The 27,921-nt window shown below is 43.6% G+C and overlaps 1 protein-coding gene across 6 annotated transcripts in view; it reads left to right on the top strand.

Moving 5' to 3' along the window:
- Nucleotides 1-27,921, top strand: part of VPS13D (vacuolar protein sorting 13 homolog D) — a 248,115-nt gene that overhangs the window by 12,267 nt on the left and 207,927 nt on the right. For 4 of the 6 annotated variants that reach the window (XM_032393396.1, XM_032393388.1, XM_032393379.1 and 1 more), the window contains exons 4-21: nucleotides 20-210; nucleotides 308-388; nucleotides 3,504-3,620; nucleotides 6,109-6,213; nucleotides 7,396-7,566; nucleotides 8,002-8,102; nucleotides 8,805-8,973; nucleotides 9,129-9,230; nucleotides 9,393-9,594; nucleotides 10,965-11,144; nucleotides 12,254-12,384; nucleotides 13,223-13,298; nucleotides 13,709-13,879; nucleotides 15,176-15,306; nucleotides 16,757-16,889; nucleotides 18,894-21,107; nucleotides 22,453-22,604; nucleotides 25,477-26,508. In XM_032393396.1, coding sequence (XP_032249287.1) covers nucleotides 20-210; nucleotides 308-388; nucleotides 3,504-3,620; nucleotides 6,109-6,213; nucleotides 7,396-7,566; nucleotides 8,002-8,102; nucleotides 8,805-8,973; nucleotides 9,129-9,230; nucleotides 9,393-9,594; nucleotides 10,965-11,144; nucleotides 12,254-12,384; nucleotides 13,223-13,298; nucleotides 13,709-13,879; nucleotides 15,176-15,306; nucleotides 16,757-16,889; nucleotides 18,894-21,107; nucleotides 22,453-22,604; nucleotides 25,477-26,508 — 5,459 coding nt within the window. Of the gene's footprint in view, nucleotides 1-19; nucleotides 211-307; nucleotides 389-3,503; nucleotides 3,621-6,108; nucleotides 6,214-7,395; nucleotides 7,567-8,001; nucleotides 8,103-8,804; nucleotides 8,974-9,128; nucleotides 9,231-9,392; nucleotides 9,595-10,964; nucleotides 11,145-12,253; nucleotides 12,385-13,222; nucleotides 13,299-13,708; nucleotides 13,880-15,175; nucleotides 15,307-16,756; nucleotides 16,890-18,893; nucleotides 21,108-22,452; nucleotides 22,605-25,476; nucleotides 26,509-27,921 lie in introns of those variants that run through there. The other 2 variants (XM_032393384.1, XM_032393405.1) reach the window with 2 other exon arrangements.

Genomic DNA, 27,921 nt, shown 5'->3' with positions numbered 1-27,921 from the left:
AAGACTTTGCTTTTCCCAGGCCTGATTGGGAAGGTAACTCTTCAGATTCCCTTTTATCGCCCCCACGTGGACCCTTGGGTGATCTCCATCTCCAGCCTTCACTTAATCGGATCCCCTGAAAAGCTAGAGGATTTCAATGATGAGAAGGAGAAGCTCTTGGAGAGGGAGCGCAAGAAGGCTCTGCTTCAAGCCCTGGAGGACAGATGGAAGGCAAGGCACACCCCCTCGGCCACCAGACCAGCTGCGGTGAGACAGATGAAATGAGCAGAGCACTGGATTCGGCTAACTCCGGCTCTTTCCTTTGTAGAATGAACGCCAGCGGAAGGGGGAATCCTACTGGTATTCAGTTACCGCCTCCGTAATTACGAGAATTGTGGAGAATATTGAAGTAAGTCCTCCTGACTTTTATAAAGTATGAACATGACAGGGACTTCTCAGGCTTAACTGTGTTGCGCTTCTTAGTACCTTGTTTTTCATGGGTTCAACTGGAATGGGGTGTACAGAGCCTTGGCCGACTGCTCAGGTGTGCCCTCTTCTAGGCAGTACCAAAGGAAAACCTGAAAAGCAAGTCTCCAGCTCTGGGCAGAAACAGGTTTTTCTTGCGTCAGCTTGTGTGAGTAGGAGTTTTCCTTTCATATTTCACTTTGTTTTTGAACATTGGACTCTTACTTGCTAAAAGGATGTATCTCCTAAGAAGCTGGGTCACCTAAACCTTCATGACTGATCATTTCAGGGCATTTCACTTCACCTCTCTGTCTCGGTTTCTTCATCTGTAACGCGAGAGAGGTTGAATACATGGTTTCTGGTTGATTATATAGTGAATTGTGAGCAGCCCACGGAGGTGTTTAATCTCTCACTGATGGATCTGGTGGCGGTTTGAGGAGTTACAGTGTCAGGGCTGTTGGCCACGTTTTCTGCTTTAATTACAATTTTGTTTCATCCTCAAAAACTAGATCAGGGTCCACATTCATTTTTATGAGTGCCATAAGAGTGAGCCTGTACGTAGTACCTCCGGGGTTTTCTTGCAGTGTCAAGGTGACACAGGCTAAATGGTTTCAAGGTATACTACTGCCCCCCAAAATGCAGTCTGAGGTTGTTGGTTTCATAACTGTCGTTACGTTGACAAAGAGATTGGTGCATTTGAGGTGAGTGCTTTGAATTCTGTTTCAGGCAATTTTATTATTTTTTTTAGCTGTCATTGATTTTAAATAATTCATCATCATTATTTTTACTAATAGCTTTATTGAGATTTAGTTCACATCCCATAAAGTTTACAGTTTTAATGTGTACACTCTAGTGTTTTTTTAGTGTGTTTGCAAAGTGCCTGGGTTACCACTGCCTAATTCCAGACCACTTTCATTACCCCCAAAAGAAACTCCATACCCACTTAGTAGCCACTCCCATTTCTCCTCTCCCTCTAGCCCCATGCAACCACTAATCTTCCTTTATGGAAACTGCCTATTTTGGACATTTCATATCCATGTGATCGTACACCGTGAGGACCCTTGTGTCTGGCTCTTGCACTCAGCATAATGCGTTCAAGCTTCATCCATGTTGTGGTGTGCACCAGTACTTGATTCCTTTTTATGGCTGAATAATGTATTCAGTCAAAGATATGGATTGTCAAAGATAAACAAAGTTGAATGTTAGTGAAAGCGGTGAGAACAGATTTTATTCAGTAACTGCTGACAGAAGCGGAAAGAACAGAGCTCTGTTCCAAATTACACAGAAGTGACAGGGCCTTTCCAAGGGAGAGTGAGGCAGGGGATCCCGTGGGGGAGGGCTCAAGTGAAAAATGACAAAGGGTCCGTGTCCATGTGATAAGGCCAGCTATATCTGCTAGCTGGGCTGCTTTGCTCCCACAGAGACAGACTGAGAGGCAAGGCCCTGTCCTTCCTGATGATTACATTTCAAAGGAATGGCTTTCAAGTCCTTGATTATAGGAGATACATACACATCTCATAGGGACAGAGAAAGGATTCACAATTGTAAGCCCTTTTTGGTAAATGCTCTAAGAAAGGGAGGTCAGGGACCTATTGTCAGGCTTTGGCTAGAAAAAACAGCCCTGAGCTTTTCCAGACAGGAACTCAGAATGAGGCTGGAATGTCCCAGGGACGCAGGCTTAAGCTTCTAGAAGCTGTGTTAAATGTGGTCACATCTCTCAGTGCAGGAGGTTGAATGGAGTACTCATACCGAGAGGTTTTGTGGTTTTTGGGATATACTACATTTTGTTTATCTGCTTCTCAGTTGATGGACATTTGGGTTGTTTCCACTTTTTGCCTGTTATGAATAATGCTGGTGTAAACATTCATGTATATGGTTTTGTGTGAATATATGTTTTCAGTTCTCCTGAGTATATACTTGGGAGTGGAATTGTTGGAGTCATATGGTAACTATGTGTTTAATTTTTTGAGGAACTGGCAAACTGTTTTTCAAAGAGGCTGCACTGTTTTACAGTTTCACCAGTGATGTAGGAACGTTTCCATTTCTCCACATATTCATCGACACTTGTTAGTATTGTCTATCTTGTGATAATAACCACACTAGTGAGTAAGAGGTGCTACCTTGCTGTGGTTTTGATTTGCATTTTCTTAATGGCTAATGTTGAACGTCTTTCCATATGCTTATGGTCACTTGCATGTCTTTTTTGGAGAAATGTCTATCCAGATCCCTTTTCCATTTAAAAAATTGATTTTTTTTTTTTATTGTTGAGTTGAAAGAACTCCTTATATATTTTGTTGTTGTTTTTAAAGATTTTATTTATTTATTTATTTATTTGAGAGAGCACAAGCAGCGGGGAGGGACCGAGGGAGAGGGAGAAGCAGGCTCCCAACTGAGCAGGAAGCCCGATGTGGGGCTCAGTCCCACGACCCTGGGATCATGACCTGAGCCGAAGGCAGATGCTTAACCAACTGAGCCACCCAGGTGCCGCAAGAACTCCTTATATATTTTGGATTCTAGTGTCTTATCAGATGCATGATTTGCAAATATTTCCTCCCATTCCTTGGGTTGTCTTTTCACTTTCTGTTACAATTTTTAATTCACTGAAGCAGAGTGCCTTTTCTGTAGCCCACCTCCAGGGGCCAGGGGAAATAAATGAGTACAGAGTGTATGTATCCTGCTGGTGTTCCTGTGTCTAGGTGTGGGGACACAGAGGCAAGATTAAGATATCGTAAGAGAGGGCAGGCCAGTTATCTAGATTCAGCAGTATTTCTTTTAGTGTTTTTTAAAGGGATCTTGTGAAATGGTTTAATGAAAGTATTGTAGCTCTTCTCTGGAGGTAGCACCAATCACAAATAAATGTCATTCATGTCATTTGTGATTATAGCTCTCAGGATTATGGTTATAATTCTTGTAGCATTGGACATGTGTGTGCTGTAAGCATTTGTATAAACTGCCTGCTGTGACTTATTTAAATGCTCAAGGGCAGTTTGACGTCTGCCTGTAGTATTCTATCTATAGCACATGTCTAAATGCCTTTTCTTTTGTTCTCTCCTTTGCAGTTAAAAATTCAAGATGTCCATTTGCGCTTCGAAGATGGTATTACCAATCCGTCCCATCCTTTTGCATTTGGCATCTGTATTAAGAATGTGTCCGTGCAGAATGCTGTGAATGAGCCTGTGAGTATGAACTGTGCCTGTAACCTAGGAAGAAAGCAGTGGTTCTCGGGAATATGGGGCTCTGCCTTTGGTCATTTCATGTTCCGTACAGGAGGCTGCATTCTTTTTCACCATGTTGTTTGGTGGGAATGTATGTTTCTTGTTTGTGTCAACAGATTAATTTGCCAAAGTCGGGAATTGGCCAATTTTCTCTGACCTTTCGTTATTTTACTCATACGTTAAATGTTGATGTTATCCCTTTCATTTTATGCACGAAGAAACTGAGTCATAGAACGGGTTTCAGCTTTGCTTTTCTTCTCATGCTATGTGTACTCCTGGGGGAAGCTCGTTCTGTATCATAGAATCAGCCATGCCCTGGGAATGTTTGTTGGTGCCTCTATGTCTTGAACCTCTCTTCTGACCTTCTTGTTCATGGTCTTTAACTGCCTATGGGACACCTCTGGCGGTTTAGGCTTGTCATAAGCAAAATTATCCCACTATGTTCCACCGGCCCTGAAACCAACTTTTCCCATTTATTCTCTAACATGTTACTGAATGTTAAAACAAACAAAACTGACATCTTTTGAGCCCTTTTATATGCCAGGCACTGTTCTTAGCACTTTACCTGACTTACTTCATTGAATTCTCAGTACTTTTCACCACCGCCGTTAGCCTCATGTTACATGCAGCTAAGCTCACTAAGGTGCAGAGTGATGGAGTGCCAGAGCCAGGTCTGAACCCACATGGACCAGCTGCAGAGTGGGGGTTGGCAAACTGTGGACCGTAGAGCAAAGCCCCCCCACTCCCTGTTTTTGTCCTAAAGAATGACTGGATCACGGCCACACCCATCATTTACATATTATTCAAGGCTGCTTATGTGCTCTAGTGGGCGGAGTTGAGTCATTACAACAGAAACTGTACGGTCCACGAAGCCTGTGAGTACATAGGAGTACTCCCTGGCCCTTGGCAGAAAGTTTGCCCCTCTTGCTCCAGAGCATGTGTTCTTAGACAGTATGCTGAGCTCCCCAAGCCTGTGCTCAACCTTTTGCTTCTTATTCTTCAACCTCTATCCATCTGCTCACAGCATCCTGCCAGTTTTCCTTGCAAAATGTCTCAAATGTGTCTCTTCCTGTCATCCTCACTGTGACTGCCTTGCTTCAGGATCCTGTAAGTTTTGGCCTGGGCTTATAAAACATCCTGTTTCATGACTTCCTTGCTTCCATCCCAGGCCCTTGATTCTTTGTAACCCAGTGCTTCCTAGTTTCTTCCACATCACGGCACACATAGGAAAAAGGAATCATTTGGCCAGGACGCTGGGGCAAATGCATGCGGCTGCTGGGGGCTGGAGGTGGGGAGCCAGATATTTCTAAATGTAACTTGAACCTATAAACTTGTCTATTTCCTGATACACTCACGACTCTTTTTCTCTAGCACACGAAGGAGGGAAGCTCCACTTTGCAGTGTTGCAGAGTCCTGTTTCTCAGACACGTCCCTGAGCCTGGTGGCATGCCCGCAGCACGCCCCGCAGCGGCTCCAGGGCCCTTGAAGTGTGAAGTCCACACTCCCTAGTGCGGCATAAACTTCCCTTCCTAGGGCTGCCTTAACAACAAATCACCACAAATGAGATGGCTTAAGACAACAGAAATTTATTCTCTTTAGTTCTGGAGGCCTGAAGTCCAGAATCAAGGTGTTTGCAGGGCCGGTTTCGTCTGGAGGCTCTGAGGGAGAATCCGTGCCTCCTTGCTTCTGGTGTTTGCCTTCGCGTTCCTTGGCTCGTGGATGCATCCCTTCCATCTCTGCCTCCGTCTTCCCATGGTCTTCTCCCCTGTGTGTCTGCCTTCTTTTCTTAGAAGGACCCCAGTCATTAGATTAGGGCCCACCCTCATCCAGTATGACCTCGTTTTAATTTGATTACATCTGTAAAGACCCTATTTCCAATAACGTCCCCTTCACAGGTTCTAGGAGGACATGAATTTCTGGGGGGAGGGAAACTACTTAACCCAGGATACCTAGGAGCATTCCAAGCTGCTTTTGTCAGCACTTAACTCCCCACTCCAAATGTGTGTACCAATCCTGCCCTCACACCATGAGTACAGTGCTCCCATTACACAGATGTAGTCATTGTCCTCTGGAGACACCAGGCCTTCTGTATGGTGGGCCCAACACTTCGACGTGTGTCCCCATCCTTCCCTCCTACCCTGCCCTGTGCTGGAACCGTATACATCTTTTGATGCTCATCCATGCAGTGACATTTTCTCTTTTGTTTGCTCATAGCATCATAGGTATTCTTCTTCTGCTTCCCTCTGCTTAGTTGAAATTGTTGCATGTTTGTATCCCCAGTTAGCTGGATTTTGAACACTGTAAGAGCAAAACTGTGTTTTAATTCACTTTTGTATCCCCAGCATCTTGCAAAGTGCTGATGCGTGCCTCCTCAGAAATGGTTTGTTGAATGAATGAATAAGTTTGTGAATACAGAGAGTCATGTTTTTTTCTTCCCGTTTTACCTCAGGTACAGAAATTAATGCGGAAAAAGCAACTAGATGTGGCAGAGTTTAGCGTCTATTGGGATGTCGATTGCACTTTGTTGGGGGATTTGCCCCAGGTGGAGTTACAGGTATGATTCTGGCAGAAGGCTTTATGGTAACAGTACAGAAGTGAAGAGTGTGGGGCTCCCGCCACGTAGGTTTCTGTTCTCTGTGGCTCTGGTCACCATTCCCATGCCCGTCTTCCTCCAAGGGCATCCATTCTCAAGTGGGTTTGCTTGAGGTACTTGATATGCATGTAGTTCTGAACAATAAATAGTGTTTTATGTATGTTTCATGTTTGTATTGCATTCTAGGTTTCTTTGTTTTCTTTTTCTCACTTAAAACTGTGTTTTTAAGATGGATTAATGTTGCTGTTTATATTCCTGGTTCATTGCTTTTGACTCCTGCATAGTGTTCCATGGTATACACCTAATATAATACTCTAGTTACGTATTCTTTAAGCCATCTCGCAAACTTGATGTCCAGATTTTAAATGAGTAAAGCACCAGCTCTGACTCTTAAAGAAGAGCTTTCTTATTCTATGTATAGTGAAACTTCACCTTTGGTGGTATTCCTTTAGGAAATACTTAGAAAGGCATTAAAATCATGGGGCATAAAGTATTACTGTTTGTGAAGCATAAAAAATTCTGAGTTTAATCTCTTGGTAAAGAAATTGTAGGTGGTTTAAGTAGAATGCAGAAAAAGGACTTTTCCCCTCACCTAAGATTTTCTTTGGCTTGCATGCTGTTGTACAGAACGGTTTTGTTTTGCCAATTCAATTAAATAAATACTGTACATGATACAGAAGAACTGTATGCAGTTATAAAAAATAAGAACAAAGATCTTTATGATGAATATGGAATAGTCTCTGAGATTTAGCATTAAGTTTAAAGAACTGAGGTAAGAGCGTATGTACCACTTATGTGAGACTGGTTAAAAAACCAGAAAATCATGGATCTGTCTGAACATATGCAGAAAGCCTCTGGCACTCTCCAGAAGAAGCTGGTATTACTGGTTGCCTCTGGGGAGAATAATTGGGTGGCTGGATGATGGGAGTCGGAAGGAGATATTTCACCTGTTTTTGCCTTTCAGTTTTGAACCATGTGAATGTTTTACCTAATAAGAAATATAGATAAAATTTTTAAAAATGCTACAAGTTTTGTCCTGTTTGGGATTCTGAGGTAATAGGCGGTAAAATTCGGTAACATACCAGCATGTGACTTGATCCTGAAAACATTTGCCATAATGACAGACGTTCTTGTGACACTCAGGAGGCCATGGACAAGAGCATGGAGAGCCGCGATCATCACTACATCCTGGAGCCCGTGTGTGCATCCGCTCTTTTGAAGAGAAATTGCTCCAAAGAGCCTCTGAGGTCTCGGCACACTCCCCGGATCGAGTGCGATATTCATCTGGAGACCATCCCCTTGAAACTCTCTCAGGTACTCTCTTTCCACCCAGTGGCTTATACTCTCTCTGTGGGACCAGTAACTGGGCGAAGGAAGCACAGTGATAGAAGGGTCTTGATACTCTTCACAGCACCCCAGGGGAAAAGAAAGTGCCTGTGAGACCAGTACTGTGGTGGGTGTAACACCCACTGTGCGTTATACGGTTGGACTGGGTTGCTGTCCGGTTAGTTTTGATTTGGTTTTGAAGCGCTGAGCAGAGGCCAGGACATACAGTAAATATGAATACTTCACCGTCCGTGGTCAGAGAGAAGTGCCATGCGATGCTGAAACGTGGTCTCCAGTGCACACTGGATTTCCGTTCAGTGGCTTGACCATTACGAACTGTCCTCGGTAGAGACGGGTGTTAACTGAGTAAAAGAAACATGTCAGCATTAACCTGGTTTTTCTCTCTTAACCTCTGCTGAAAAGCTGCAGTACCGGCAAATCATGGAATTCCTCAAGGAGCTGGAACGAAAGGAGAGGCAGGTGAAGTTCCGAAGATGGAAGCCCAAAGTGGCCGTGTCTGAGAAGTAAGGGCTTGCAAGCGACCTGTGCCTCTGAGATGCATTGTAGAGCATGACTGTCCTTGGCTGTGGATCAGAAATGGGCCTCACTGTCCCTGGCACGTGGCTGGAGCTAAAATACAGTTGATTTTTCTGGCCTTTAAAATGTCATTTCTGTGGTTGACCTGCATTGACGTTCTTACTGTATATTTCGTTGGTGTGGGTTTACTCTCAGCTGGAGTGCAGTGGAGTTAAGGTCCTCTCGGTCTCACTTAGCAAGTAGACCAGTGTTGCTCCGGTGGGATCTGACTGTGTAGGAAGTACTTCGTAGTGCTCTCCGAACCTACTTTCCTATGTCTGTGCTCCCGTGCTGTTTGGGCAGCACTTCCGTAGTACACCTTATAACTTCTGTAGCAAAAACGAATCTTTTCCTGTTGCAGTAATAGACTTGACCGATCCAATATATTAAAAAACTTAAAGATCCTGTGTATTTCCATGACTTTTCTGAAGTATGCCATTTAAAATCTTTAGTATCCAAATCCTTGCCAGTTATCTTAAGATAGTCTTTACCTTGTAGTCACCAGTTGATTATCTGTCAGTGGACAGGACTGATATTATGGGTAATTCACACCAATCGAGTAATATATTATTAATGATGCCTAAGTTGAGAATCTATTATTTGAAGTTTTTTGTGTAAGAAGTAATTAACATTGTTATGAAACATCTCAGCTGCCGAGAATGGTGGTATTTTGCTCTGAATGCTAACCTGAATGAAATCAGAGAGGAGAGGAAGCGTTGTACCTGGGACTTCTTGTTACACCGGGCCCGCGATGCTGTGTCTTACACCGACAAATACTTCAGCAAGCTGAAAGGAGGCTTGCTGCATGCAGACGACAGGGTGAGGGGACTGTTATCTTCATTGTTTCTTGGCTTCCAGTGGGTACGTGGGGAGGCAGATCGGTTCCCTCCCAGTACTTGTAGGGGTTTGTGAAGGTGTCCAGTTTCTCTGGAGCTCTAAGACCTGTTTTGTTTGTTTTGTTTTAACCCAAACAGGAAGAGATGCGTCGGATTGAAGAGGAACAGAGCTTTGAGGAATTGAAGATTTTACGTGAACTGGTTCATGAACGATTTCACAAACAAGAAGAACTGGCGGAGGTAAGAAATCCTCCGTGAGAAGATGCGCTCAGACCCGCCACGCTCAGAGTGGCTCACTTTTGATGTGCTGTGCTTCTCGGGGGGACAGAGAAGAATCAGTGGCACATCACAGCTTGTTTCTGTCTCTGGAGACTCATATTTGTTCGTTTCTGGTTGACGCAGAGCCTACGAGAGCCTCAGTTGGATTCTCCAGGAGACTCTCCTGGGGACCCAGAGACCAGTGGAGGCAGTGGGATGCTCCAGTACCTTCAGTCCTGGTTTCCTGGCTGGGGTGGCTGGTATGGGCAGCAGAGCCCTGAGGGGAGACCGGTCGAGGGGCTGTCAGCAGAGCAGCACGAACGGTGGACTCCCGAGGAGATCCTAGGTAAGGTGGGCAAGGGCCTTCACTTTCCTGCCCTTGGCTGCCGTGAAGGGAGACACTTGGCTCATAAAAACTCATCTGTTATTTGTGCAACGGCCCGTGGTATTTTTCAAATAAAAGAAGTAGACATTTGTAAAACAGTTTGTCTTGCGTTCATAGATTCAGATGGAGGAAATTTTTGAGAGATACTTCATTTGCAACTTCATTGCTGAATTTGAATACTGAGCAGTTTCAGAGCTGAGAGGCAGCGATCGTAAGAGAACTGAGCAAGTCGGAAGGTTTAAACTCTGAAGCTTGAAGATCAATCCAAAGCCACGCTTTACACCCACGCTGTTCAGCATGGTAGCCGTAGTCACAGATGGCTACCTATTTATATTTTTAAAAAATATTTAATTGAAGCAAACATACATAACATGCACACACCATACTTACACAGATCAGTGACTCCCAGAGTCACATACTTGCTGTACAACCTGCCCACTGGTGGAGAAATAGAACAAATCAGCACCCCAGAGGGCTTTGTGTGTTTTTTGCCGTCACTGTCCTGCACATTATAATCTTTTTCCTGACTTGTAACACTATAGATTTGTTTACCCATTTTCATTTTTTATTTATTTATTATTATTATTATTTTTAAAGATTTTATTTATTTGACAGAGAGAGCACAAGCAGAGGGAGAGAGAGGGAGAAGCAGGCTCCCTGCCGAGCAAGGAGCCCGATGTGGGACTCGATCCCAGGACCCTGGGATCATGACCCAGGCCGAAGGCAGCTGCTTAACTGACTGAGCCACCCAGGCGCCCCTGTTTACCCATTTTTAAACAGATGGCTATTTAAATTCAGATTAATTAAAATTAAAAGAAAAACATTATTTTTTTCCCCTCAGTTACACTAGGCACGTTAGCCGTGGAGCTCAAAGGCGCCTGTGGTTGGCGGCTTCTGAGCCCGCGGTGCAGACGTAGAGCATTTCACGGTGTTGGGCAGCGCTGTTTATGCTGCACTCTGTCCTGAATCTTCACATCCTCCCTCATTGGAGAATGAGCTGATGAGATCTTTAAAGATCTTTAAAATTTATTTATTCATGAGAGAGAGAGGCAGAGGTAGAGGGATGTGGGACTCGATCCCAGGACCCCGGGATCATGACCCGAGCCAAAGGCAGACGCTCAACCGACTGAGTTGCCCAGGTGCCCCCAATAAGATCTCTTATAAAACAGTGGGATCGTTTTACATTAGGAATGAAGCAGTTGCCCATGACTTTGGAGTTCTTCCTGGGGAAAACTGTTAAATAATGTCATCATCACTGTGATCTGTGCGCCTGGTGGTGCTTTTTGAATTTTCCCGGCGTTCCCCTAACATCTTTCCTTCCTCACGCTCAGGCACCGAGGAGTTTTTCGACCCCACGGCCGATGCGTCCTGTCTGAGCACGTACACGAAGCGGGACCTGGTGTTTGCCCGACTGAACGTGCAGCTGCAGCGGGGCACCGTGACGCTGCTGCACCAGGAGCCGGGCGGCCTGCGGACGGGGGAGTGCGCCTTCATGCAGCTCGAGTTCTCAGGTGCTGCCCCGCAGAGCCCCCAGCTGTTGCCACTCTCCCCTGGCGCCCGTGTCCACTCGAGTCTCCTTATTTGTGGTCCTTACGTGCTAGCAAGTTGCTTTGAGCGCAGGGTGGTTGAATGCTGAGTCGCTGCTGGGGCGGCGAGATACCGGGTTAGGTGCCTGTGAGCCTCTGATCATAACATTCACCAGCAGATCGGTACAGAACCCCGTGTCACGCGTGTCTGTGTGTAAAGGCAGCTTACTTCGGATACATCGTGGATTCATTAATACTGAACTCGGCCGCGGCACTGTAACTCGTGCGTGAGTGAAGCTTATCTGCTGGAAGGCCCGGCCCTGCAGTGTGGAGGCCGTTTTAAACCATGAAATCACCAACAAAAAGCACAAAAACGCCAACAACTTGGCACTCAGTAGACCACGAGAGGGGCATGTGTGTGCAGTATGAGCCACGCTGAACCACGAGGGCAGAGCAGTGTTATCTGGTTCACCCTTAGCTGCGAGCATGCACATTAGGTGATGTGTTTCTGCTCTGCACATGTCCTCAGAAGCACCGCGAGGATGGATTTCGGGGTTGTAAATAAGTTTTAGTGAGTAGGAGAATTCACAAACATGGAACCCACGAATAATGAGGATTGACCATGTCTGACGCGTGTTTGTGACTTGGAATTAAAGGTGCATAAATAGCTATGCACATGTTGGTGTTTTTACATCTCACATATACTTTTATTTAGGTGTATAAAATAGGCATTTATCTCAGTAATCTAAAGGTAAACAACCGAAAAAAAAAAAGAGCCAGTTTGTTTGACTTTATAATCGTGAGAGCTGAGATATCATAAACTTAGTGTGAGTCAGCAGATTGCTTGAACTCAATGGTAACATGCTCTGTTTAGAATTCATTCTGTGAGGAAACTTCTAATATTCTGTATGTCGTTATATAGAGAGAGATTTATACAGACACAACAATATGCAGATAGGACTTTTAGTTCTACTTTCAATGAAAAAGACTTCGTGATACTTAATCGTCCTCTGTAAAACATTATATTTCATACTTTTTAAGATACTTCAGGTTATCATGGCATACTATCAACTCTTACATTGATGTTTTTGTAGATGTGAAGCTACTAGCAGAATCTCTTCCTCGAAGAAATTCCTCCCTGCTCTCAGTCCGGTTGGGTGGCCTGTTTCTTCGAGACCTGGCCACAGAGGGCACCATGTTTCCCCTCCTGGTGTTCCCGAATTCAGTGCGTACGGCAGTGGGATGGATGCTCCGTCCCGGGTGGGGTGAACTGTGATCTGTCTTAGGCAAGCAGTAGGTAATGTTCACGTTCATTCTGACATTTGGTCATCTTGAGACAAATGGGCTGATTAAAAACAAACTGGAATTCAGTAAGGTTTTTTTAATTTGTCAGAGAGCGAATGTTGGAGGCATTTACGGCAGTGCCTTCTTCCTCTCCTTTGTCGTAGCTGCCGTGGGGTGGTTTGCTCTGTTTTGGAAGAAAATGCCATAAGCACCACTATTTTCTGCACTTCAAGGTCAATGTTCGCATCTCTTCTGTCTGGAATTCATCTTCATGCATTCTGACCCTAAGTCACTGATAGAAAGTCTCATCTTTTCCAGAGTTCCAAGAGAACCACTTCAAGTTATCTGTATATATGTAATCTTTTTTATATTCAACATACTTTACTGATTAGATCTTTGATCTTATTAAGTTGGCAGAGATATGATCAGAATAGTTGAGCATTTAGCCACTTGCTCCATCTGTGGTTTTTTTTAGAGTGTGGATTGCAGAGAGGGTGGGAGTGCAGCGTGAGAGTCTAAAGGGCCATACGTACTTCCTACTCATTTAGGAATCACTCATTAAATGCGCTGACTGCAGAGTAGCATACAGTCCATTTTAGCTTAGAAAAGGGCACAAATGAGAGAGGTCAGTCGGCAAGTCCTCTAATCCGATGTCAGATGAGTTTTGATTTGGTTGTGCTAAGCGAGAGTGATGCCAAAGGGCAGAACTTGAGGAAGTGTGTGCACGGCGAACTGTCCTCTCTCACCTGACATTTATGCATTTTTGTATGTTTTAATAGCAAAAAGAAGTTGGCAGAGTCTCACAGTCTTTTGGTCTCCAAACAACATCTGCAGACAGAAGTGATCATAACCCTGGTAATTTGTCGTATGTTCTTAAAACTAATCTTTAGAAATAAGATGATTACAGATCAGTAGTCTTAGAGGGAGTGTGTCCTGTTTTGGCCCAGCGGTTTGTTGTGTGGATCTGTGTTTGTCTTGGAGACCGTGTTCTCTGTTAACCTGTGTGTGACCTGTGTCAGCCTGTAGGCTTCCGGGGCCTGGGTTTCCATAACGGGAGTGAATACAACAACGCAGTCTTGAAGATTCCTGTCGAAAATTAGAGGCAATCCTCATTAGGGTCTCTGTTTTATAAAATTTTCATAAATGAGAACTAATTGGAAAATAATTTAGAAAATGTCTTTTTTCCAGAATTCCTTATAGGGTATCAAGAATAAGGCGATTGTTTTTGCTGTGTTCCATTTTCTTTCTCTGGTTCTTCCCTTTAGCTGCGGACCCAGATGACCCGGTTTTTGAGATGCTGTATGAGAGAAATCCAGTGCACAGCCATTTTGAGAGGCGGCTGAATGTCAGCACGAGGCCCTTGAACATCATATATAATCCCCAGGCTATTAAAAAAGTAGCAGACTTTTTCTACAAGGGAAAGGTTCATACCTCAGGTTAACTTTTTTGTTTGTTTGATCTTATGTTACTTTCTATAGACATCTTTCTTGTCCTTTTTAGTGCTTTGGACAAGGGTTATTATACATTGAAGTGACCTGCTAGTGGCTGGAATCATAAAGGCTTGGAGGGCACATGGATAGGGTTGTCCTTAGTTAGGGAAACAAAGTAGATGTCCTTGGAAAATTACTTTTCCAAAAAGGATCAATATCCCTAAATATTTTCTTTGTCTTTGCTTCCTTTTAGCATACTTTAAAAAATTGTTTCCATTCTATTAGGATGGTGGTTTCCTTGGCTACCCAGGATATTTTAGGCCAGTGAGTTTAGGAGGAACATTCAAGAACTTCCCTCTAAAACAAAACAAAACAAAACAAAACAAAACAAAACAAAAAACTTCCCTCTAAATGGCAGGGTCAGTGGTCTGTTTCACTTGTTTGGTGCAGCGTGAAATACTGTAGAACTCATCCTTGCGCTGCTCTATGTCATCACTGCTTTATTCATGCCTCCCTTTGTGTCCGGGAGAGATTTGAGATAGGAGGAGCAGAAAAAGCACTTTCTTTGACCAGGGAAGTTGATAAAACAATAGTTGTTTCCTACATGTATCCCCTCTCTCCCTCCTTATAACAATGGAGCTATTTTATTTTTATTTTTTATTTTATTTTATTTATTTTTATTTATTTATTTTTTTTTTAAGATTTTATTTATTTATTTGACAGAGAGAGACACAGCGAGAGAGGGAACACAAGCAGGGGGAGTGGGAGAGGGAAAAGCAGGCTTCCCGCTGAGCAGGGAGCCTGATGCGGGGCTCGATCCCAGGACCCTGGGATCATGACCTGAGCCGAAGGCAGACGCTTAACGACTGAGCCACCAGGTGCCCAACAATGGAGCTATTTAGTTTTTGGTCCAGTTTTTGAGTCTTCATGTCAACAACAGCCGTAGATGCTGTGGCCTTATTGCTCTGTCCCTGACAGAATCTAGAAGGCATTTCCTTCCAAATTCCACTTTCTCTCTTAATGTAGTGGTATGCTTTCAAGATTTACAATAGTCTGGGGTCATTCGGAAAATGGTTCAAGAAAATTCTAGTGACTTAGGTGCCTTTCCCCCCATGGCAGGGTCCCCGTCGTTGCCTCCGGTTACCATACGCAGTGCCGGCGCAGGTGGGAGTAGGAACTGTTGTTGTGCAGATGGTTTTTTAGCTTCGGTGGAAATGTGTGGTGAGAATAGATGTAGCAGTGGTCTTTTCCACCCAGCCGTTTGAAAATACTCACTCCTCCTGTGCGTCTCTAATCTTGCAGGTTTTGGTTATCAGTCTGAACTTGAGCTGAGAGTGGCGGAAGCTGCCCGAAGACAGTATAACAAACTGAAGATGCAGACCAAGGCGGAAATCCGACAAACGCTCGATCGTTTGCTAGTGGGTGATTTCATCGTAAGTGGGGCAGGGGCAGGCATTCCCTCTGTCGGGTTCTTCACCTCCTCTACTTAAGCATGCTTGTTTCAACGGCAAACATGAAGTTCACTTAAAACATGAAATCCTTCTTAGCTAGTAAAAAACAAAATCTCATGGCTTTTACAGTCAGGGTGTCAAGAATAAAAACGAATGGCTGGGACTAGACCATGTTTCTTCCCTGTGCCTGTCTTGGAACACTCTTAAGACTCGTCCTTATTCCATTTTCTAGACCCGATAATTTACAAATGTTTCACTTAGGGCGCCTGGGTGGCTCAGTTGGTTAAGCGACTGCCTTCAGCTCAGGTCATGATCCTGGAGTCCCAGGATCAAGTCCCACATCGGGCTACCTGCTCAGCAGGGAGTCTGCTTCTCCCTCTGACCCTCTCTCCTCTTGTGCTATCTCTCACTCTCTCTCTCTTAAATAAATAAAAATCTTAAAAAAACAAACAAACAAACAAATGTTTCACTTAAGAGCACCCCCCTTCACTTATGATTATTGGAAGAAAAACGCCTGGAATGGTGCCCCAGTTTTGATTCCCGGGTGTGATAGTCCCTTTGTGATGCTAAGTGACCAACTGATGCGAGGATGCCGTAGACCAGGAGAAACACTTAGCAGTCCAGCAAAACTGTTTCTAGCACGGCGGCCCGGAGGTGCACTGCTCAGATGCAGCGGTAGGTGGAGAGGGAGAGCCTGGCCCCCTTCAGAGAGCAGAGCCCCTGTACGCGTAAGGGGCAGCAGCAGTGTTCCAAGTAAGACGGTACCGGCTGTGGTATGGGATGAAGAATTAGTCCTGTTTTTTGTTTCTCATGTGTGTGTTTGAACACAAAGGCAGCAATTAGTATCCTCTTACTATCTTAGGGATGTTTCCTTTTTGATACCATTGACGTAGATTAGCTTTTTACTACATCCGTGTATGTGAGGCTAATTTTAGTTTCAGGGAAGAACAGTGAACACACTTATAACTTGGTGTCTTTTTTATATATCAAATGTCAAAGCTTATGTTTTCCACTAAGATACTTGGACATGGAAGTTCATGGTTGGCAATGTCTGTGAAGAAGTAAAAATATTTGAGTTTCTCTGTTGGAATTCCATAATTTCTACAATACTGTGAGATAGTGAGCCCTATAAATTTAGAAGCATGATCTTTCTCAAGCCATGGATCATCACAATCAAAGAGCAGACAACCCCAGTCCAGTAATTTGCTAATTTTTTTTTCCTCCCACTTTAAACATTTGCCTGTGATGATGTCTCAGATCCTTAAGCATTGGGATCTACTTTTGTTTTAAACTTTTGCTCTAATACTGTAGACCTTTAAGTTATCCCGTCACCCCTGGGTGCGGCTTTCAGAAAGGCTTGAGCCCAGCTGGTAAAGCTGTTTAGTTTTCGCAGTTGTGGTTATGTTATTTTTGGTTTATTTTACTTCCACAGGAGGAGAGTAAAAGGTGGACCGTGCGACTAGATATTTCTGCCCCTCAGGTGATCTTTCCTGATGATTTCAAATTCAAGAATCCCGTGTTAGTTGTTGTGGATCTGGGGAGAATGCTGTTGACAAATACCCAAGGTACGGTGTGAATGCAGGTGGTGAAGACGTACCCTGTAGGGGTTGATCTCTCTATGCTTAACCAAGTAAAGCTTAAAAAGGCTTTTTAGGGGCACCTGGATGGCTCAGTCGGTTAAGCGTACGACTCTTGATTTCAGCTCAGCTCATGATCCCAGGGTGGTGAGATAGAGCCCCGAGTCAGGCTCCATGCAGAGTGTGCAGCTGCTTGAGATTCTCTCTCAATCTCTCTCTCAAAAAAAGGGCTTTTTATGACATTTTAACCCCAAAGTTCACTTGTTGCTTCTTTTATGATAGCTGTATTGGGATACGTTTTTAAAATGGACGGTTTGTTATTGGGATATTGACAGAATCGTGCAATTTACTGTTATCTAATCCCAGAACATTTTCATCATCCTATGAAGACATTCCAAACCCTTCAGCTGTCACTCTCCATTACCCCTTCTCCTATGCCCTGCCAACCATTAATCTTTCTATCTCTGTGGATTTGACTATTCTGAACATTTCATATGAATGCAGTCACGTAATTGTGTTTTTTTATGTCTGACTTTTTTCACTTAGCGTAATGTTTTCGAGATTTATCTATGTTGTAGCTTGTTGTGCTTCATTCCTACTTGTGGTTGAATAATATTCCTTTGTGTGAATATGCCACATTTTGTTTATGCATTCATCAATTGGTGGACATCTGGGTTGTTTCTGCTTTTGGCTACTACGAATAATGCTGCTATGAACATTTGTGTACAGGCTTTTGTGTAGACATATTTTCAGTCTCTTGGGTATACTTCAGTGTGGAATTGCTGGGTCATATGGTGACTTCATTTTGAGGAACTGCCAGATTGTTTTCCAAAAGGGTGACACCATTTTACTATCTTACCAGCAATGTATGAGGATTTTAATTTCTCTAAGTCCTTGCCAACACTTGCTGTTATCTGTCTTTTGGATTATAGCCATTTTTTTTTTTTTTCAATGAGTGTGAAGTAGTATCTCATTGTGGTTTTTATTTGTATTTCTCATACAACATTTTGGATTTTAAGAAACGCTATTTCTCAGAACTTCATTTCAGAAATAGAGGTTTAATCTAGGGATAATTAGGGACATATATAAAAAGAGACTCCTGGAAGGTTATTTCATTACTGTTACTAGATCCAAAAAATATTTATTGTTTACCTTGAGATGGGCAGGAAGAAAGAGGATTCATGGGGTAAGAGGTTGAGGAAGCTTATCAAATAACCTCAACCTTATCTTTACTGAGAAGAGCCATCCAAAAGAGAAGAGGTAGAGGATTCGAACAGGAGTGGGAAAGTTTGGTGCTATGGGGAATGTTAAAAGGGAATTAGATCTGAAGAAAAGGATCTCACAACCACAGAAAGCACCTACTTGAACTTGTAAACCATAAACATAGAACAGAGACGTGGGTGACAGAACCTAGTGGTGTGATTTTGTAGTTGACTCAGCACTGAGTGGTAAAAGACTGGACTTGTGGAAGTCTGTAGAAGAGAAGGGTTGAATTGTGAAGTCAGGCTCGAATGTGACGCTGAGCAGTTACTGCTTGCAAGCACTGATCTGGGCACTCAGGGTGTTGTTGAGTAAGGCAGGTGAGGCCTGGGTTCCTTTGCAACATTCTAGTGGGGGAACAAAAGGAACACATAGACAAATGCAGGGAAAGGCGAACAGACAGCTGATGATGGAGAGTGGTGCAGGAATGGCTGGTGAGAGCAGCTTGTGACGGGATAGGGAAGTGGGTCATTCGTTGGTTTCTGCTCCCTGACCTGTGTTCCGCTGTCAGCGGGCCTCCATCTTTTCTCTTTTGTGTTTTGATTTCAAAATTACTAGATAAGTTTACATCGAATAAATGGTAAAATCAGAATATCATGCTTAGAGTTTTCATTCCTGTGTTTTTTTAAATTGGGGTTGGTCGATTCTCTCTTGTTCCTTAATTATTACATTAAAGGAAAGAGTAAGAAAGGAGCAGACGTATACTTTGAATCTTCTCTTTTTTATCTGCAGATGACTCCAAGAGGAGAAGTGGGGATGGGCTAGCATCTGAAGAGAACCAGTTTAGTGATGATGAATATAAGACGCCTCTTGCCACACCTCCGAACACCCCCCCTCCTGAGACAAGCAGCACCAATGGAGGGAAAACACCTCCGTTTTCTGAGGTCGGATTCAGTGCAGAGCAGCTTCAGGCCCATCTAATGAGCACAAAGATGTATGAGAGGTACTCCTTGTCATTTATGGACCTCCAGATCATGGTTGGACGAGTGAAGGACAATTGGAAGCACGTCCAGGATATTGATGTGGGACCAACCCACGTGGTTGAGAAATTCAATGTTCACCTACAGTTAGAACGTCGGTTGATTTATACTTCAGATCCCAAGTACCCCGGAGCTGTGCTCTCCGGCAACCTACCAGACTTGAAAATCCACATCAATGAAGATAAAATATCTGCTCTAAAGAATTGCTTTGCTCTCCTGACCACCCCAGAAATGAAGACTTCGGACACTCAGTTTAAAGAGAAGATTTTTCCACAAGGCGGGCAGCGGGGAAGTTTGCAAGACTCAGTAATGAATTTAACCCAGAGCTTTGTGACGTTGGAGCAGCATACCCGGGAGGTTCTGGTGGAGTCACAGCTCCTCCTGGCCGAATTTAAGGTGAACTGCATGCAGCTTGGCGTTGAGAGCAACGGCCGGTACATTTCCGTGCTCAAGGTGTTTGGGACCAATGCTCACTTTGTGAAGAGGCCTTACGATGTTGAGGTCTCCCTGACCGTTCACGGATTGCTCCTGGTGGACACGATGCAGACGTACGGTGCTGATTTTGACCTTTTGATGGCTTCACATAAGAACTTGAGCTTTGATATCCCAACAGGAAGCCTCCGGGATAGCAGGGCCCAGTCTCCTGTCTCTGGATCCAATGCAGCCCACCTGACTAATGCTGCCACACTGAATGACCCATCGACTATGGGTGTTTCACTTGACAAAATTCTCACCAAAGAACAGGAGTCCCTCATCAAATTGGAATATCAGTTTGTGAGTTCAGAGTGCCCGTCGATGAATTTGGACAGCACTCTTCAGGTGATTTCATTACAGGTGAATAATCTGGATATTATCCTAAATCCGGAGACAATTGTGGAGCTGATTGGTTTTCTTCAAAAATCTTTTCCCAAGGAAAAAGATGATTTGAGTCCTCAGCCTTTAATGACTGATTTTGAAAGAAGCTTTAGGGAGGAAGGAACTTACCAAGCTACATACGAACAGAACACCGAGGTTGCCGTGGAAATCCACAGGCTTAACTTACTGCTCCTTCGGACAGTGGGGATGGCAAATGGCGAGAAATATGGCAGAAAAATTGCGACTGCAAGTATTGGTGGCACCAAAGTTAATGTCTCCATGGGTAGCGCATTTGACATGAATGGTTCTCTCGGCTGTTTGCAGCTTATGGATTTGACACAAGATAACGTTAAGAACCAGTATGTTGTCAGCATTGGGAATTCCATAGGCTACGAAAATATCGTTAGTGACATTGGCTACTTTGAATCTGTATTTGTTAGAATGGAAGATGCGGCCCTCAGTGAAGCTTTGAGTTTCACCTTTGTTGAGAAGTCTAAACAGGAGTGTTTTCTCAACCTCAAGATGGCTTCCTTGCATTATAACCACTCTGCTAAATTTTTGAAGGAGTTGACGTTGTCCATGGATGAGCTGGAAGAAAATTTTCGAAGTATGCTGAAAAGCGCGGCTACCAAAGTCACCACGGTACTAGCTACCAAGACGGCCGAGTACAGTGAGATGGTGTCACTCTTTGAAACGCCAAGGAAGACTCGGGAGTCCTTTATCTTAGAAGAAAATGAAATGTATGGGTTTGGCCTCTCTGGGTCTCATTCCGACACTGTAAAGCTAATCTTGAACATAAACATTGAATCCCCTGTTGTGTCTATTCCTCGGAAGCCCGGGAGTCCTGAGTTGTTGGTGGGACACTTGGGACAAATATTCATCCAGAATTTTGTGTCAGGAGACGATGAGTCCAGAAGTGACCGTCTGCGGGTAGAAATTAAAGACATTAAGTTATATTCTTTGAATTGCACCCAGTTGACAGGCAGAGAGGGTCCTGGGTCTGAAGTAAGCCGGGCATTTTGTTCTCCTTCTGGGTCTGCCAGTGCCAACAGTCAGGAGGAAGCTCATTTCACCCGACATGATTTCTTTGAATCTTTGCATAGAGGTCAAGGTGAGGAGTGTAAATCTTTTGTCTCACTTTGTTGAAATATTCCAAACCCAGCGTATGTGGTACTTTGTTTAAAACAACAACAAAACCCTTTTCTTTTAGAATTATCCCCAGTGAATATTTAAGAAATCAAAATAGGATTTTAATACCATGCTTCATATCAGGTTGGTATGTTTTCAGTTTTTCCCATTGGATACCATATTTGACAAAACAAGAATTTTTTTTTTTTTTTTAAAGTGGCCCCCTTTAACATTGGATGAGTGCCCAGTAACAGGGATGCTTCAAAGGGTGGAGTCTGTTGGAGTATTATTTTTTTATTTTTTTTTAAGATTTTATTTATTTATTCATGAGAGAGAAAGAGGCAAAGGCAGAGGGAGAAGCAGGCTCCCCACAGAGCAGGGAGCCCGATGTGGGACTCGATCCCAGGACCCTGGGATCATGACCTGAGCTGAAGGCAGACGCTTAACCGGCTGAGCCACCCAGGCGTCCCTGGAGTATTATTTAATTTGGTCAAATACATCTGATTTTTTCAGTTGTAAGCTGTAGATCTTTGTTAGTTAAATATTGTAGTCCAAGTTAGCTGGAGGGGTTGACAAAAGTGGAATATGAAATTTAGTCTGTGGATGTTATATTTTCCTTTCAGTATTCTACCATCTTTTGTAATGGATTGGTCCAGGGTCCTAGGAATAAAATGCCTGTATTTGTGTCCTCAATCTGATCTGCTAAAACCAAACAGTTCAATCTATTAGTCTTGGCATCCACAGACATCTGGTGGGCCCTAAAGCCTGGCTTTACTTATTGGTGAAGAAATTCATGCCTTTGAGAATTTCTCCATATGTGGTTCTCAGATGTTAATTCACCAATTTACTTACATCCTTACCTAAAGATTGCTTTTTCTGCTTGGGATAAAAGATGTTCACTTAGAACCTGATAATTGTTCTTGACTTTGATGTAGGTCCAGTAAGAGGGATCAATCTGTAATTGAAAGCTGGGTAGGGATGAGCAGTTCAGTTTGGAAAATGCTGGCTTGGGAGGCTAATAAGAGAAGCTTAGAGACCTGGCCTGGATTAATGTTCGCAACATCGTATTTTGAAGCCACCAAATGGAGCATGTCATGAAAAATATTGTTTCTTTTTGTGTATAAATTTATATTGTACCTCTTTTTGCTATGAGTTTTGGTCTTGGTCTTGCTATGAGTTTGCACTTAGTCATAGCCCCAGGTGCCAGGCTGTTCTGCCCTTTGGGTCTAAGGGTAATGCATGGGCTCTATTTTATATACCCTATGCTTCAGCAACAATGCAGTAAATATTAGTATTTCCAATCAGTCATTTTCTCTCTGTCATGGCAGCTTTTCACATCCTGAACAACACTACCATTCAGTTTAAACTGGAGAAGATCCCTATAGAGAGAGAATCTGAATTGACTTTCTCCCTTAGTCCAGATGACTTGGGAACTTCTAGCATCATGAAGATCGAAGGGAAATTTGTCAACCCAGTTCAGGTAAACACCTGTTGATTTTCATGTCTGGGCAGTTGAAGTCCTATATTTACTTTATATTTATTATCATATTAATATGTTCATATCTTGTATATTTGTATATATAAAATGTTAGAAGGAAAATATGTAAATTCAAAGAGACATTGTGACTGTGCCTAGTACTGTTGATAACTTGTTCTGTGCATGTGGAGCCTTTTCATTGTGTCCTTTCATCGCTGGGGAATCAGTCTTGTTGGCCCTCTTCATGTGGAGGAGTGGTGAATTCTATAGAGAGAGGAGGCAGATCTTTAATTCCGTTGGCATTCAAAAACAAGCAGAGTTATTGCTTAAAAAGTCAGAGCCTGTCTTTCTCAGGAGGATCTAGTTCTTGTCATATGTGGCTCAGCCTGTAAAACAATCTGATTATTTGAGCTGTTGACAGACCCTCTCAAGGGAGACTTAGTCTTGCCCTCTTTGAAATGAAATGGGCCAGGATAGGGATCTCTTGCGTGTGTGTGTGTGTGCGCGTGTGTGCACATGCTTGTGGGTAGTGAGTGTGCCTGTGTGTGTGGTGAGTACATGTGTATACAGCTGTCATCCTATTTCCTTCAAAAGTGTCGTTTTTCCTGCTTTCACAGGGATGAGCGCAAAGAGCATATCGTTATAAAACAGCAGGGACAGGCGGGATCTTAGGACAGTGGATCCTAGCCTGGGGCAGTAACTCGTCACTAGTCTGTATCTGGCAGCTGCTCTGGGGTAACTCAGGAGTGCTGTTCACAGAACATGTGTATCTTTTGGCATCAGTGATTCCTGACTATGGGTCCCTGGGTGAGAGAACTTTCCCCAAAGCTTTCCCGTCTTGGCTACACTTTTGCATTACCAGTAGTGGTTACTAGGGTGACTTTTTCACCTTAAGTCTAGCATATGGCATGAATTCCTTTGGATTATGTTGATTTACTGTTCTTATGGTTACCAATCACTTACTGTGGTTTTTGATGAAACTCTTCTAAAAGTTATTGTAAATGTTAACAATTAATTTAATAATTTAAAAATATTTTATTATGAAAAATTTAAAACATACACAACAGTGGAATAATTTAATGAACCTCATGTACCCATCATTCAGATTCAGCAGTTATCAATATCTTGCCACATTTGTCTCATTTCTCCTCGCTCTCTCTCGTTTTTTTTGCGGGGGTGTGGGGAGGGTTAGAGGGAGAGAGAGAGAGTGAATCTCAAGTAGGCTGCATGCCAAGTGCAGAGCCTGACTCAGGGCTTGATCTCACGATCCTGAGATCATGACCTGAACCGAAATCAAGAGTCAGATGCTCAACCAACTGAGCCACCCAGGTGCCCCTTTTGGTGAACTATTTTAAGGCAAATCCCAGAGTCATACCATTTTTACTGCTGTGTATTTGGAATGTATCTCTGTAGTCCACATGCATTTTCTTACATAACTATAATGGTATTGTCATGTCCAAATGAGGATTCCTTGGTAACATAATAAATTTTAATCCATTTTCAGATTTCAGAGACATTTTTGATTATTTAAAAAAAAATGTCTTTTCACTTTTAGTTTGTGGATCCTAGTGAGACGCTGTACATTGCGTTTGCATGATCCATTGTGTGGGTCTTGGTTTAGTTTCCCTCTCATTTTTTTCCCCACCCTATTATTGCGTTGTGAGAAGTAGGTCAGTTGCCCTGTAGATTATCCCACATTGTGGATCTGGCTGTTCGTTTATGGCATCACTCAACTTGTTCTCCCACATTTCCTGTAAACTGTCCCTTAACTCTACAGGTTTAACTGGATTCAGGTTCTTTTTTTCTTGGCCAGAACACTTCAGCAGTGGGGTTGTGTGCGTCATACTGCATTATATCAAGAGGCACATAATGCTTGGTTGTCTCTGATAGTAATGCTGAAATTGATGATTGTGTGCAGGTGCGAGAACCGGTCTGTCCACTGTAAAAGTCCCTGGCAGTCCTTCGTATAAGGGCTTCTTCCATGGATGAGGTCTGATGGGATACACTGGTTAACTGGGGGCTGTAAAACAGTCACTTTCCAGTTCTGTCATTTCTGTATCTGTTTGGAATTCCTCTGTTAAAAAATTGCCCATAAGTATATAAAAAACTTATGTGAAAAAAAAATTTTTTTTTTTTTAAAGATTTTATTTATTTGACAGAGAGAGACACAGTGAGAGAGGGAACACAAGCAGGGGGGGTGGGAGAGGGAGAAGCAGGCTTCCTGCGGAGCAGGGAGCCTGATGTGGGGCTCGATCCCAGGACTCTGGGATCATGACCTGAGCCGAAGGCAGACGCTTAACGACTGAGCCACCCAGGCGCCCCTTGTGTGAAAAAATTTTTAATAAGAAGTTATAATTAAAAACAAAGCGGGAGAGGAAACATAAGTGATCTTGGCTTATTATTATTATCATTACAAAGCACTTTCTGTTTGTTTAGCTGAACTGAACAAAGGTTATTACACTAACAGGCGATGATCAGTGAGTTGTAGAACCATGAGTCTTGTTTCTCAGTCCTGTGGTATCACCACATTGGACTTTTGGCAGTATTCCCATCCATTTCTGCAGTTGTTTTTGTGGGATTAGAAAGAGTGATTTTACTGATTCAGGCCTACAGTCAACAGTACTTACTGAACACTGATTGTGTAAAGATTATTTTGTGGGGTGCTGGGGGAGGCAGGGGGAGGGCCTCATCCGTAGACATGGGTCAGGGAGAGGTTAAGGACAGAAAAGAAACAGAAGGGATAGTCCCTGCTGTCAGCTAATTTATAACATCTTGGGAAAACCCATAAGCATCAACTCTGGAAGTTTGTGGCCGGTGCATCTGAGTGCAATTAATAATAGTAGTGGAATAACTGAATTCTTCTCTTTGACTACAGGTGGTGTTAGCAAAGCATGTGTATGAGCAGGTTTTACAAACGCTGGACAATCTCGTGTATAGTGAAGATCTGAATAAGTTTCCAGTCAGTGCTACCTCCTCACCTTGCCCTAATTCTCCTCTGCCTTCCCTCAGTACCAGTGGAGAACCTTCCATTGAAAGGAAGGAGAATGGGTTGTTCAGCCACTCCAGCCTTTCTAACTCTTCTCAAAAGTCCTTGTCTCTGAAGGAGGTGAAATCTTTTACCCAGATTCAAGCCAACTTTTGTATATCAGAGCTTCAAGTCCAGCTAAGTGGAGATCTGACTTTGGGGGCCCAGGGTCTTGTGAGCTTAAAGTTTCAGGATTTTGAGGTGGAATTCAGTAAAGACCATCCTCAGACTTTATCTATTCAGATTGCCCTGCGCTCTCTGCTGATGGAAGACTTACTGGAGAAAAATCCGGATTCCAAATATAAGAACCTGATGGTGTCTCGGGGAGCCCCTAAGCCATCTAGTTTAGCACAAAAAGAGTATCTTTCTCAGTCTTGTCCTTCGGTATCCAATGTGGAGTATCCTGACATGCCTCGGTCTCTCCCTTCCCACATGGAAGAAGCTCCTAATGTCTTCCAGCTGTATCAAAGACCCACCTCGGCATCCCGGAAGAAGCAAAAGGAAGTCCAAGACCAGGACTGTCCCTTGACCCCACCCCCTTCTCCAACAGTAGATGAGCCAAAGATACTTGCTGGAAAGAGTAAATTTGATGATTCCTTGGTACATATCAATGTATTCTTGGTGGATAAGAAACATCCAGAATTCTCTTCCAGTTATAACCGAGTTAACCGGAACATTGATGTTGATTTTAACTGCTTGGATGTGCTGATCACGCTGCAAACCTGGGTCGTGATCCTAGATTTTTTTGGAATTGGCTCCACTGCAGACAACCATGCAATGAAGGTACTGCCTGAGGACGTTCTACAAAACGTCAGGTCAGAATCAGATGCTCTCCCGGAGTCTGAACTTCAGGATCCAGTTAACACCAAGCTGGACCTCAAGGTATCACTCCCCTTTGGCACCTTAAAGTTCTACGAATGAATTTTGCTTTGTTTATTTAAATGTACTCATTGTTCATTTACCCTAGGAAATAGATCTTATTGACAGGGGAGCTATATATGGTCTTCTGGATGTCTGTTAATATTTTAGAAAAGGTTTTAGCATAAATCCCATCTGGAGGCAGGGAGAATAAATGGTTTAAGTAACCTTTTGTCTTTCCTTTGGGTTGTGCAATTCAGTGGAATGCTCTGTTGTCTTGGAGTCTCAGGTTGCTGGTCTTCTGTCATCCGATTAGTTAAGATAACTAAGTGAAGTAATGTACGTAAAGCCCCTAGCCAAGTGTCTGGCCCCTAGTAGCTACTCTAGAATGTGGCTCTGGTCCTCTGTCCCTGCTCACTCAGAACATTGTTGGCTTTCACTGAGGCAACAGGACAAGCACTGAGAAAGAAGTCTCATGTCAGACTGCCTGGGTTTGAATTCTGGCACTTTTTTTTTTTTTTAAAGATTTTATTTATTTATTTGACAGAGACATAGCGAGAGAGGGAACACAAGCAGGGGGAGTGGGAAAGGGAGAAGCAGGCTTCCTGCGGAGCAGGGAGCCCGATGCGGGGCTCCATCCCAGGACCCCGGGATCATGACCTGAGCTGAAGGCAGACGCTTAACGACTGAGCCACCCAGGCACCCCTGAATCCTGGCACTTTTGCTGTAACCTCTGGCTGTGTGGCCTTGGGCATGGTTTTTAATTCTTCTCCCCCGATTTTCTCATCAATGAACTGGGGGTGTTGAGTGGTTCCTCCATCATGGGGATGTTGCAAGGATTCAGGGAGATAACTACTTGAGCAGGGCCCTTTGCACAGTGCGTGGCATGAAGTGAGCATTCAGCGAACGAGAACTTGTATAGTTTTGCTATTACGTGGATTACCAGACTTATAACTTGTCCTTGGTACTACTATTGTAGATGTAACACTTAAAAAAGATAGCGTTTGATTTTAAGGTTATTCTGTTCTGTGTGCTAGCATGGTAAGATGTATAAGCAGCTAAGTTTCATTGACCATCTGGGGCACGTCCTCAGAGCTGGCACCATCCGGAGCCCGGGGCCCCCCCGCAGTGGCTGATGCCATCTGTGCCTGGGGGGTGAAGTTCTTCATCTGCTTGTCGTAGCAAATGCGGACTGGCGCTTGCTGCTGGGGAGCCTTCAGGGAGGAGAATCATGTTCAATTCAGCCACTATCTTCTTCTTTCCTTAGCTGGCGGGAGGCTGCAATCCTCTAGAAATAGAAGAGCTTTTGGGGCAGAGTTGGGCCCGAACCAGTGTCACCTCTCCTGCTCAGTGTCTGTGGATGAACGCCATCGCAGCACTCTGTTTAGCCAGATGAATGGCAACGGGAGAGGCTTCAGTCATCGTTTTGGACTTGAT

The sequence above is a fragment of the Phoca vitulina genome, unplaced genomic scaffold (genome assembly GCF_004348235.1).
Source record: "Phoca vitulina isolate PV1807 unplaced genomic scaffold, GSC_HSeal_1.0 scaffold2, whole genome shotgun sequence".
In the NCBI taxonomy this organism is placed as follows: Eukaryota; Metazoa; Chordata; class Mammalia; order Carnivora; family Phocidae; genus Phoca; species Phoca vitulina.
Note: the sequence above shows the minus strand (reverse complement) of the source record. Positions and strands in the feature narration are given on the sequence as shown.